The 12362-nt window shown below is 56.2% G+C and overlaps 1 protein-coding gene and 1 long non-coding RNA gene across 2 annotated transcripts in view; one reads left to right on the forward strand and one right to left on the reverse strand.

The window, feature by feature from the left end:
* Window positions 1-514: 514 nt before the first annotated feature.
* On the reverse strand, window positions 515-1180 carry LOC138359979 (octapeptide-repeat protein T2-like). The gene has a single exon (XM_069319857.1). The coding sequence runs from the start codon at window positions 1178-1180 to the stop codon at window positions 515-517; it is 666 nt and encodes a 221-aa protein (XP_069175958.1).
* Window positions 1181-5037: 3857 nt separating this feature from the next.
* LOC138359920 (uncharacterized) overlaps window positions 5038-12362 on the forward strand; it is a 188468-nt gene continuing 181143 nt past the window's right edge. Inside the window, exon 1 of the long non-coding RNA XR_011226147.1 lies at window positions 5038-5251. This is a non-coding gene — a long non-coding RNA (uncharacterized lncRNA). The remainder of the gene's footprint in view (window positions 5252-12362) is intronic.

Below are 12362 nucleotides of genomic sequence, written 5' to 3' on the forward strand. Positions count from 1 at the left end.
AAACAAAGCCGTCAAAGATTGAGAAAAGATGTACAGGTTCGTAAGCGTTTGCGTAAGTGCTTTCGTGAATCTGGCCCCTGTTCTATAAAGACTGACGTAGGAGGCTAAATTCTCCCCTCCTCTCTAAACAAAAGACGAGGAGCTATGACAATAATGATTGGCAAGACGGGTGTTAAGGAGCAAACAGTGATCCTGAAACAGGGTTGAAGATGAGTCAAACAAGTTAACAATACCATCGACGGTAACCTGCAGGAAAGTTTCAGTGATGAAACTTTTAGAAGATTTATCAACTCATCAGACCAGGACGGTCTGATGAGTTGTTGAATGTGAGGTGCCGGGTGAACACCAACCACGTCAGCAGGTATACTCATACCTATCCTTAGTATTTCCTCTGAGTTTCTTTCCCAGCCCTTTACTTCCCTCCCCATTCCATAACTTCCTTTTCAGCCACTTACTTACTCTTCACATCTTGTGTGTGCAAAAGTCATATAGAATTTAAATTGAACCACGTAACTTATAGAAGACTCCTGCCTGTGTCCCATCCTCCTTTCTCTCCTCCATTCCTCTTTCCTCTCCTCTCCTCCATCCATCCCTTCCTCGCATCTCTCCTCCATCCTTCCCTCTCTATCTCCTTTACTCCATCCCTGCAGCGCCCTCCCTCGTCTCCTCCATCGCTGCCTTCCTCCCTCGTCTCCTCCTTCGCTGCCTTCCTCGTCTCCTCCATCGCTGCCTTCCTCCCTCGTCTCCTCCATCCCTGCAGCGCCCTCCCTCGTCTCCTCCATCGCTGCCTTCCTCCCTCGTCTCCTCCATCGCTGCCTTCCTCCCTCGTCTCCTCCATCGCTGCCTTCCTCCCTCGTCTCCTCAATCGCTGCCTTCCTCCCTCGTCTCCTCCATCCCTGCAGCGCCCTCCCTCGTCTCCTCCATCGCTGCCTTCCTCCCTCGTCTCCTCCATCCCTGCAGCGCCCTCCCTCGTCTCCTCCATCGCTGCCTTCCTCCCTCGTCTCCTCCATCGCTGCCTTCCTCCCTCGTCTCCTCCATCGCTGCCTTCCTCCCTCGTCTCCTCCATCCCTGCAGCGCCCTCCCTCGTCTCCTCCATCGCTGCCTTCCTCCCTCGTCTCCTCCATCGCTGCCTTCCTCCCTCGTCTCCTCCATCGCTGCCTTCCTCCCTCGTCTCCTCCATCGCTGCCTTCCTCTCTCGTCTGTGGCAGGCACAGTGTGGGGGCAGCAGGAGGATGTCTGCCGCCGGGGGTGTGGAGAGAGCTCTGCTAGAACACACTAGTCTGCGGGGACTAATAGTCTGCCGGTGTTCTCAGCTCCTGCATTACACGAACACCAGCAGACATCCTTGCGCGCGCGCACACTGCTGCCTTGTACACGGGCAGCAGCTGGAACTGTTTCACAGTTGCCAGGACGGTCTCACAGTAGCCAGGATGATCTCACAGTAGCCAGGACGGTCTCACAGTAGCCAGGACGGTCTCACAGTAGCCAGAACGGTCTCACAGTAGCCAGGATGATCTCACAGTAGCCAGGACGGTCTCACAGTAGCCAGGACGGTCTCACAGTAGCCAGGACGGTCTCACAGTAGCCAGGACGGTCTCACAGTAGCCAGGACGGTCTCACAGTAGCCAGGATGGTCTCACAGTAGCCAGGACGGTCTCACAGTAGCCAGGATGATCTCACAGTAGCCAGGACGGTCTCACAGTAGCCAGGACGGTCTCACAGTAGCCAGAACGGTCTCACAGTAGCCAGGATGATCTCACAGTAGCCAGGACGATCTCACAGTAGCCAGGACGGTCTCACAGTAGCCAGGACGGTCTCACAGTAGCCAGGACGGTCTCACAGTAGCCAGGACGGTCTCACAGTAGCCAGGGCGGTCTGAGAGGAGCCAGGACGGTCTCACAGTAGCCAGGACGGTCTGAGAGGAGCCAGGACGGTCTCACAGTAGCCAGGGCGGTCTGAGAGGAGCCAGGACGGTCTGAGAGGAGCCAGGACGGTCTCACAGTAGCCAGGACGGTCTGAGAGGAGCCAGGACGGTCTCACAGTAGCCAGGACGGTCTCACAGTAGCCAGGACGGTCTCACAGTAGCCAGGACGGTCTGAGAGGAGCCAGGACGGTCTCACAGTAGCCAGGGCGGTCTGAGAGGAGCCAGGACGGTCAGAGAGGAGCCAGGACGGTCTCACAGTAGCCAGGACGGTCTGAGAGGAGCCAGGACGGTCTCACAGTAGCCAGGACGGTCTCACAGTAGCCAGGATGGTCTCACAGTAGCCAGGACGGTCTCACAGTAGCCAGGATGATCTCACAGTAGCCAGGACGGTCTCACAGTAGCCAGGACGGTCTCACAGTAGCCAGGACGGTCTCACAGTAGCCAGGACGGTCTGAGAGGAGCCAGGACGGTCTCACAGTACCCAGGACGGTCTCACAGTAGCCAGGACGGTCTCACAGTAGCCAGGATGGTTTCACAGTTGCCAGGACGGTCTCACAGTAGCCAGGACGGTCTGAGAGGAGCCAGGACGGTCTCACAGTAGCCAGGGCGGTCTGAGAGGAGCCAGGACGGTCTCACAGTAGCCAGGACGGTCTGAGAGGAGCCAGGACGGTCTCACAGTAGCCAGGGCGGTCTGAGAGGAGCCAGGACGGTCTGAGAGGAGCCAGGACGGTCTCACAGTAGCCAGGACGGTCTGAGAGGAGCCAGGACGGTCTCACAGTAGCCAGGACGGTCTCACAGTAGCCAGGACGGTCTCACAGTAGCCAGGACGGTCTGAGAGGAGCCAGGACGGTCTCACAGTAGCCAGGGCGGTCTGAGAGGAGCCAGGACGGTCAGAGAGGAGCCATGACGGTCTCACAGTAGCCAGGACGGTCTGAGAGGAGCCAGGACGGTCTCACAGTAGCCAGGACGGTCTCACAGTAGCCAGGATGGTCTCACAGTAGCCAGGACGGTCTCACAGTAGCCAGGATGATCTCACAGTAGCCAGAACGGTCTCACAGTAGCCAGGACGGTCTCACAGTAGCCAGGACGGTCTCACAGTAGCCAGGACGGTCTGAGAGGAGCCAGGACGGTCTTACAGTACCCAGGACGGTCTCACAGTAGCCAGGACGGTCTCACAGTAGCCAGGATGGTTTCACAGTTGCCAGGACGGTCTCACAGTAGCCAGGACGGTCTGAGAGGAGCCAGGACGGTCTCACAGTAGCCAGTGCGGTCTGAGAGGAGCCAGGGCGGTCTGAGAGGAGCCAGGGCGGTCTGAGAGGAGCCAGGACGGTCTCACAGTAGCCAGGACGGTCTCACAGTAGCCAGGACGGTCTCACAGTAGCCAGGACGGTCTGAGAGGAGCCAGGACGGTCTGAGAGGAGCCAGGACGGTCTCACAGTAGCCAGGACGGTCTCACAGTAGCCAGGACGGTCTCACAGTAGCCAGGACGGTCTGAGAGGAGTCAGGACGGTCTGAGAGGAGCCAGGACGGTCTGAGAGGAGCCAGGACGGTCTGAGAGGAGCCAGGACGGTCTGAGAGGAGCCAGGACGGTCTGAGAGGAGCCAGGGCGGTCTGAGAGGAGCCAGGGCGGTCTGAGAGGAGCCAGGACGGTCTGAGAGGAGCCAGGACGGTCTGAGAGGAGCCAGGACGGTCTGAGAGGAGCCAGGACGGTCTGAGAGGAGCCAGGACGGTCTGAGAGGAGCCAGGACGGTCTGAGAGGAGCCAGGACGGTCTGAGAGGAGCCAGGACGGTCTGAGAGGAGCCAGGACGGTCTGAGAGGAGCCAGGGCGGTCTGAGAGGAGCCAGGACGGTCTGAGAGGAGCCAGGACGGTCTGAGAGGAGCCAGGACGGTCTGAGAGGAGCCAGGACGGTCTGAGAGGAGCCAGGACGGTCTGAGAGAAACCAGGACGGTCTGAGAGGAGCCAGGACAGTCTGAAAGGAGCCAGGACGGTCTGAGAGGAGCCAGGGCGGTCTGAGAGGAGCCAAGACGGTCTGAGAGGAGCCAGGGCGGTCTGAGAGGAGCCAGGACGGTCTGAGAGGAGCCAGGGCGGTCTGAGAGGAGCCAGGGCGGTCATAATACCTCTGGGGCCAGCCGTAATCTCTGACGTGTTGCCAGTGATTTTACACGTGAGTCTGAGCCTTGACGCATCATTGATTGGCCGAGGGTCGTTAAAGAGCACGGCTGGGATTGGTTGCTTCCACACACATCGTACTTCATAAACAAACCAAAACAGGAGAGTTAAATTGGGAAGCGCAAGGAAAGAACAAAGTAGAAATTGCATAGACTTGAAGGTGTGAGGCAATTTTCTGGGTGGACCCAGTAGATCTTACAGTCTTCCTGGTGGTGAACGTCAGTAAATAGTTCTGAGACAACGACACTGTTTTACTCCAGCGCCTCATGGCGTAGGTTGATGATTGTAATGATAAGTTCTTTTGTATGATCTTAAGATTTGTGCCTGTCACGTTGATGGTCAGGAGGAGCAGGAGGTGGGTCAGGAGGAGGAGGAAGGAGGAGGAAGGGGCAAGAGGTGGGTCAGGAGGACGAGGGAGGGGCAAGAGGTGGGTCAGGAGGACGAGGAAGGAGGAGGAAGGGGCAAGAGGTGGGTCAGGAGGAGGAGGAAGGAGGAGGATGGGGCAAGAGGTGGGTTAGGAAGACGAGGAAGGGGCAAGAGGTGGGTTAGGAGGAGGGGGGGGGGGCAGGAGGAGAGTCAAGAGGGGCAAGAGGAGGAACACCGAGAGAGGCAGGAGGTGGAGGAGGCTTAGTGTCGTGGTGTATTGTAATTTCTCTGGTATCGTAACTATAAATTCAATGGTATAGGACCGGCGGTAGGAGGTGGGGGGGAGGGGGGAGGAGGAGGAGGTAGGGCGGGAGGAAGAGAGGAAGGATGCAGGAGGTAGGATGCCGGGATGAGTGAGTGCGGTGGGCGGGGCTGATGCTGTAAGCTCGGAGGATGGACTCTCCCAAACCTACCATGCTGCTTTTCCTCTCTGCCTGCCTCACACTCCCTCACCCTTCCTCTCACTCTTGTCCTTAGTACTCACCTAATGACCTAAGTGGAGTATGATGAGTACGAGTCAAGGTGAGTGCCAACACAAAGGGGCGCGTGTGGCACCCCCAGAGCGGCACCAGCCTCGCGGGGGGCCAACCACATCAGGCAAAGGTTAGTCGTGTTCGCGGTGCCAGAGAGGCGAGTCACTCCCGGGCGCTCTCCCACTGCGCTCACTGTTCCGTGCTTTGGAGTTGCCAGTGCCGCCCGTGGCTGGCCGTGGCTGCCCAGTGCCAGTACGGTGGGTAGCACAGGGCCAGGCCCGGGCCTCAGGGTCATGGGGGAGGGTGGGGGGAGAGAGATGGGGTAGCTGTAGAACAGGTGTTTGTGGTGGATGCCGCCGCTCTTCTCCCCCGAGTGACGGGACCATACAAGACTCACAACCATAAACACACCTGCGACGAGCAGATATCCTAGATACTCTATAGAAGTATTGATAGCAATTGACGGTTTATAAACAACATTTTATAAAGCAATTGGTCTCGACATGACCAAAAAAACAAAAAACTCTGCCCGCGCATGTCATTATGAAGACACCCCGAGGGGTGTATACAGCTGTGGGCGGTGGTGGGGCTGTGGGCGGCGGTGGTGAGGCTGTGGGCGGTGGCAAGGCTGTGGGCGGCGGTGGTGAGGCTGTGGGCGGTGGTGGCGAGGCTGTGTGGTGTCTGTGGGAGCCAGAGTGACGCCTGCCACCCTCCCTCAGCCCGCTCGGGCATCACAACACCTCACTCCTCCCACCCACACACCCACCATCCACTAACACTTTCCTCTATACTTAACACTAAACGGGAGAAGAAAATTACATGGATAAAGAATTCCCAGGGAACAGCAGCTGATGTCTGTTAAGGAAGCAACTTACGTTTATAGTGAAGATGTTGTTGCGTTACCATGTGACGTAAAGATGTTGCCGTGAAGTTGGCATGACACCGACGTCAAGATGACACGCTCAGCAGGGAACACTTGCCGCTGCCTCATTAAACATCCACGAAGAGAAGCTATTGTGCAGCAGGACATGAGAACTCTGCTCCCCGCCACGCATGAGCGCCGCCAACGGTACCTCTCTATATAACAATAGTATGTATGTTAGGTATTTCATTATGACTATTTGTTTTATACATGACTTCTTCGATATATATAATAGTCACTTGAAATTAGGGCTTTTTATGATAATACTTGTAAATGAATCTTTATATAAAGAGTAAGGATTTATATAAATTCTTTATTTAGAGCCATTCATATGAGTTAATGCATTGTTTGTGAGATATGGGATGTTGTCACACACCTGATATGAGGTAAACATGTGTTATGACACACACATGCCCTGCGGAGCACGTGTGCTCCGATATAACTGACTTGAGATGTTTTATGAATGAATTAAAGCTTGGGTGTTGATGGGGATGTGGTGCTGGTGGGGATGTGGTGTTGGTGGGGATGTGGTGCTGGTGGGGATGTGTTGTTGGTGGGGATGTGGTGCTGGTGGTGATGTGATGCTGGTGGTGATGTGATGCTGGTGGGGATGTGGTGTTGGTGGGGATGTGGTGTTGGTGGGGATGTGGTGCTGGTGGGGATGTGGTGTTGGTGGGGATGTGGTGTTGGTGGGGATGTGGTGCTGGTGGTGATGTGGTGCTGGTGGTGATGTGATGCTGGTGGTGATGTGATGCTGGTGGGGATGTGGTGTTGGTGGGGATGTGGTGTTGGTGGGGATGTGGTGCTGGTGGTGATGTGGTGTTGGTGGGGATGTGTTGTTGGTGGGGATGTGGTGCTGGTGGGGATGTGGTGCTGGTGCTGGTGCTGGTGGGGATGTGTTGTTGGTGGGGATGTGGTGTTGGTGGGGATGTGGTGTTGGTGGGGATGTGGTGCTGGTGGGGATGTGGTGTTGGTGGGGATGTGGTGTTGGTGGGGATGTGGTGTTGGTGGGGATGTGGTGCTGGTGGGGATGTGTTGTTGGTGGGGATGTGGTGCTGGTGGGGATGTGGTGTTGGTGGGGATGTGGTGTTGGTGGGGATGTGGTGTTGGTGGGGATGTGGTGTTGGTGGGGATGTGGTGTTGGTGGGGATGTGGTGCTGGTGGGGATGTGGTGCTGGTGGGGATGTGTTGTTGGTGGGGATGTGTTGTTGGTGGTGATGTGGTGCTGGTGGGGATGTGGTGTTGGTGGGGATGTGGTGTTGGTGGGGATGTGTTGTTGGTGGTGATGTGGTGCTGGTGGGGATGTGGTGCTGGTGGGGATGTGGTGTTGGTGGGGATGTGGTGTTGGTGGGGATGTGGTGTTGGTGGGGATGTGGTGCTGGTGGGGATGTGGTGCTGGTGCTGGTGGGGATGTGGTGTTGGTGGGGATGTGGTGTTGGTGGGGATGTGGTGTTGGTGGGGATGTGGTGTTGGTGGGGATGTGGTGTTGGTGGGGATGTGGTGCTGGTGGGGATGTGGTGTTGGTGGGGATGTGGTGCTGGTGGGGATGTGTTGTTGGTGGTGATGTGGTGCTGGTGGGGATGTGGTGCTGGTGGGGATGTGGTGCTGGTGGGGATGTGGTGCTGGTGGGGATGTGTTGTTGGTGGGGATGTGGTGCTGGTGGGGATGTGGTGCTGGTGGGGATGTGGTGCTGGTGGGGATGTGGTGCTGGTGGGGATGTGGTGCTGGTGGGGATGTGGTGCTGGTGGGGATGTGTTGTTGGTGGGGATGTGGTGCTGGTGGGGATGTGTTGTTGGTGGGGATGTGGTGCTGGTGGGGATGTGGTGCTGGTGGGGATGTGGTGTTGGTGGGGATGTGGTGTTGGTGGTGATGTGGTGCTGGTGGTGATGTGGTGCTGGTGGGGATGTGGTGCTGGTGGGGATGTGGTGTTGGTGGGGATGTGGTGTTGGTGGGGATGTGGTGTTGGTGGGGATGTGGTGTTGGTGGGGATGTGGTGTTGGTGGGGATGTGGTGCTGGTGGGGATGTGTTGTTGGTGGGGATGTGGTGCTGGTGGGGATGTGGTGTTGGTGGGGATGTGGTGCTGGTGGGGATGTGTTGTTGGTGGTGATGTGGTGCTGGTGGGATGTGGTGCTGGTGGAGATGTGGTGCTGGTGATGTGATGATGGTGGATATGTGGTGCTGGTGGGGATGTGGTGCTGGTGAGGATGTGGTGCTGGTGGAGATGTGGTGCTGGTGATGTGATGATGGTGGATATGTGGTGCTGGTGGGGATGTGGTGCTGGTGGGGATGTGGTGCTGGTGGGGATGTGGTGCTGGTGGGGATGTGGTGCTGGTGGGGATGTGGTGCTGGTGGGGATGTGGTTTTGGTGGGGATGTGGTGCTGGTGGGATGTGGTGCTGGTGGAGATGTGGTGCTGGTGATGTGATGATGGTGGATATGTGGTGCTGGTGGGGATGTGGTGCTGGTGAGGATGTGGTGCTGGTGGAGATGTGGTGCTGGTGATGTGATGATGGTGGATATGTGGTGCTGGTGGGGATGTGGTGCTGGTGGAGATGTGGTGCTGGTGATGTGATGATGGTGGATATGTGGTGCTGGTGGGGATGTGGTGCTGGTGAGGATGTGGTGCTGGTGGAGATGTGGTGCTGGTGATGTGATGATGGTGGATATGTGGTGCTGGTGGGGATGTGGTGCTGGTGGGGATGTGGTGCTGGTGGGGATGTGGTGCTGGTGGGGATGTGGTGCTGGTGGGGATGTGGTGCTGGTGGGGATGTGGTGCTGGTGGGGATGTGGTGCTGGTGGGGATGTGGTGCTGGTGGGGATGTGGTGCTGGTGGGGATGTGGTGTTGGTGGGGATGTGGTGCTGGTGGGGATGTGGTGCTGGTGGGGATGTGGTGCTGGTGGGGATGTGGTGCTGGTGCTGGTGCTGGTGGGGATGTGGTGCTGGTGGGGATGTGGTGCTGGTGGGGATGTGGTGCTGGTGGAGATGTGGTGCTGGTGGGGATGTGGTGCTGGTGGGGATGTGCTGGTGGGGATGTGGTGTAAATAACGATATGGTGCTGCTAGTCTCCTATAACATCATCTCGGGATCACTAGACTGCCAGTCATTACCATACTTTAAACAATGCTATAGGATTTCCTCTCTCAATTTTTCTAAATTTAATTCCAGAGTTTTGAAATTCTTCATCGTTAGTTATTGTGCGTTTTGAAATGCCAGTTCACACACAAAAAACTGTATAGGTTACCGGCAGGAGTTTCTGAGAGGATGCCATTTACTGGAGGATTTAGGAGGAGTTTCTGAGGGCATGCCATCTACTGAAGGATTTAGCAGGGGTTTCTCAAGTCATGTCATCACATGGAGAACTGTCTCGGCTCCCATCCGATCCTTAGTGGAGGGGAAATATGTTGGTTGTCAATCCTTGGTTGTCAGTCTTTGACAACCAGAGGTAAGGAACCAGTGGATGATAAGGTTGGGGGTTGTCAAGCCCTTACACCATTAAGGATACAAGAGAAGCAGAAGGTCCTCTGGACCATACGAGGCAGCTACTGTTTATATCCAACATTCATATGTCCGACCCACGCAGGGGGCGGCCAAGCTGGGGTCCGACCCACGCAGGGGTCGCCCAAGCTGGGGTCCGACCCACGCAGGGGTCGCCCAAGCTGGGGTCTGACCCACGCAGGGGGCACCCAAGCTGGGGTCCGACCCACGCAGGGGGCACCCAAGCTGGGGTCCGACCCACGCAGGGGTCGCCCAGGTTGGGGTCCGACCCACGCAGGGGGCGGCCAAGCTGGGGGTCCGACCCACGCAGGGGGCACCCAAGCTGGGGTCCGACCCACGCAGGGGGCACCCAAGCTGGGGTCCGACCCACGCAGGGGGCACCCAAGCTGGGGTCCGACCCACGCAGGGGTCGCCCAAGCTGGGGTCCGACCCACGCAGGGGGCGACGAAGCTGGAGTCCGACCCACCCAGGGGTCGCCCAAGCTGGGGTCCGACCCAAGCTGGGGTCCGACCAACGCAGGGGGCGCCCAAGCTGGGGTCCGACCCACGCAGGGGCGCCCAAGCTGGGGTCCGACCCACGCAGGGGTCGCCCAAGCTGGGGTCCGACCCACGCAGGGGTCGCCCAAGCTGGGGTCCGACCCACGCAGGGGGCGGCCAAGCTGGGGTCCGACCCACGCAGGGGTCACCCAAGCTGGGGTCCGCCTCTATACGAAATAAAGACGTATTTGGTGAATATTCTGTATACATTGTTGTTGTTGTGTTTGCGGGCGTGTTTGGTCATAGTCACACACTCAAGATTTATATTTTGTTATACATTAGACATCACTGGTGCTTCACCAAGGCCAGTTGCAGGAAATAGTGTCACAACAAATTAGGGAAAATCCAAATTGAGGAAGTATAAGGAAGGGGACAGCAACGGTGGGGCGTTGTTCCGCAATTTTGTTCTCTTAATGAGACATATTCTTCAGTAAATTTTGAAACCTTCAAAACTACGAAGACGTTTAAAAGGGAAACCTCCCACACTGAGGCCAGAATATCTATAGGTTTCTTCACACGACAAGACTCATCAATAACGAGAGAGGTGAGTACAGTGAGTCAGTGTTGCCGTTGCCGGGTCATGCAGGCCATACGGCAACACAGAGAGAGAAGTATCTACCTCTTGGAACGTGAACCACCATAGGGTCCGGCAGGTGGTTAGTTCCGTGACGACGCCGGACGCCATCGACGTTGACCAATAGGGGTGCTAGGCGGAGGTCACATGGTGTGTGGGGCTGCGCTGTAGTAGGGAGCACTCACGGAGCGACGGTCACCCGATGTATGCTGGCCGATATCTGTGCTGTGTGGGTACGCCGCTTGGGCACGCCTTGCTGAATTGTCCGAGGAGCTACGAGGGCTGGGAGGCCTGCAGTGAGTGGAAGCGTCGGTAATATGGGGATACCAAGTTGTCGACCGAAGCCGCTAGAGCGTAGCAAGGTGAGACGACTCTGGGAAGGGACAGTTAGACATATCCTTCGACCAGTAGCAGGTCCGGAGTTATTATTAAGTATTCTGTAGTTCATGAAGAAGGACATGTTTTCAGTCATAGGGTTTGAACATGGGGGAAGATGGATACCCTGAGTGATAAAACATCTGTATATTTTGATGTGAAACTGATATGTAGATACTTGGGGAGGTGTCAGTAATGTCTTATATACTTTGTCTGGTTCTTCTCTCCTCTGAAGTATCTGGTGGCATGGTAGTGAAGAGGAGGCAAGAGGGGGTAATTGTGATACCAAAGTGGTATATTAGCAAGGTAGAGTCATACCAGATGACAGAGTGTGATCACCTCACAACACAAGCTGGGCCTTATCCTACTCCCTGAGCAATGATAACTCCACCTCACTATTATGAGGCATGAGAGCTCCCCCCGGGGGAAGGGGGGGCAGCGTGGGGGTGTGTGAAGTACTCTGTGGGGGAATAGGTTGACTTATGCGTGCATTGAGGCCGTGTATTAAAGAGTCTCACGGTAAAGGGTTCTTGGTCCTCACCACCCCAGCGGACAGACAGTCGGTCCCAGAGACCACTCGTATCCTCTTCAGCATCATTTCCCAGTGGCCGCTGCGAAAAAAAAAATTGACGTTGATCAGAAGTTGTTTTAGGATAATGCCGGCAAGCAGGTGGTGGTATCCTCGGCGACCATTGGTGTGGGTGGAAGGATAGACGGGATGGTCGAGGATGTGACTGTAGTGCGTGAGAACCTGTGAATACTCTACCTGACACTGGGGCGAGAACACACAAGCCACAAGCGAGGCTCTTCTTGTTTTAGATTTAGCTACTCGGAAGAAAAAGTTCCAAGTAGCACGGGCTATGGCGAGCCCGTAAATGGAGGCTCTTTGGAGCCATTATTTGTATCAATGGCTGATACTAGAGATCTGGGGGATGAATGAGGCGCTTCATGGTGGAATTCAGCCTCGGAGGGCTGGCTGTACCAGTTATGGAGCTGGTGAGGTTAGTGTAGACCTCTAGGACTGCCGGTTTTTCTTTGACTGAGTCGTGCTGTCGTTGGAGTTTGGTGATGTGGCCTCCATGAGCAGGTCTTGTACCGAGTAGGTGTCGTATCTGTGGCGCGGCGGTGGAGCTCCTACTAAGATTTCCTCGTCTAAGGAGTCCGTAACCTCCGTAGTTGGTGGTTTTCATCTTTCGTCTCGTAGCCTGAGGTAGGCTCAGGTGTCGTGGATTGGTGGTAGAAGCTACTTCAGAAGCGTTGGTGGTGGTGTTAGTACTTGTAGACAGCACGTCTGCTAGTGCGGCTGCTGAGATGGTGATGGTAGCAGTGGTGGGCGCCGGCAAGCGTGGCACGGCTGCTTGTGAATATCGGATTTATCAGTGAGGAGAAACAGTTCTGCAAGTCCATGAAGAGTACGACTACCATGGAAAATATTTATGGGATGTTGGACGAGTATAAGAGAAGT

This window comes from Procambarus clarkii, chromosome 94 (assembly GCF_040958095.1).
Source record: "Procambarus clarkii isolate CNS0578487 chromosome 94, FALCON_Pclarkii_2.0, whole genome shotgun sequence".
Classification (NCBI taxonomy): domain Eukaryota; kingdom Metazoa; phylum Arthropoda; class Malacostraca; order Decapoda; family Cambaridae; genus Procambarus; species Procambarus clarkii.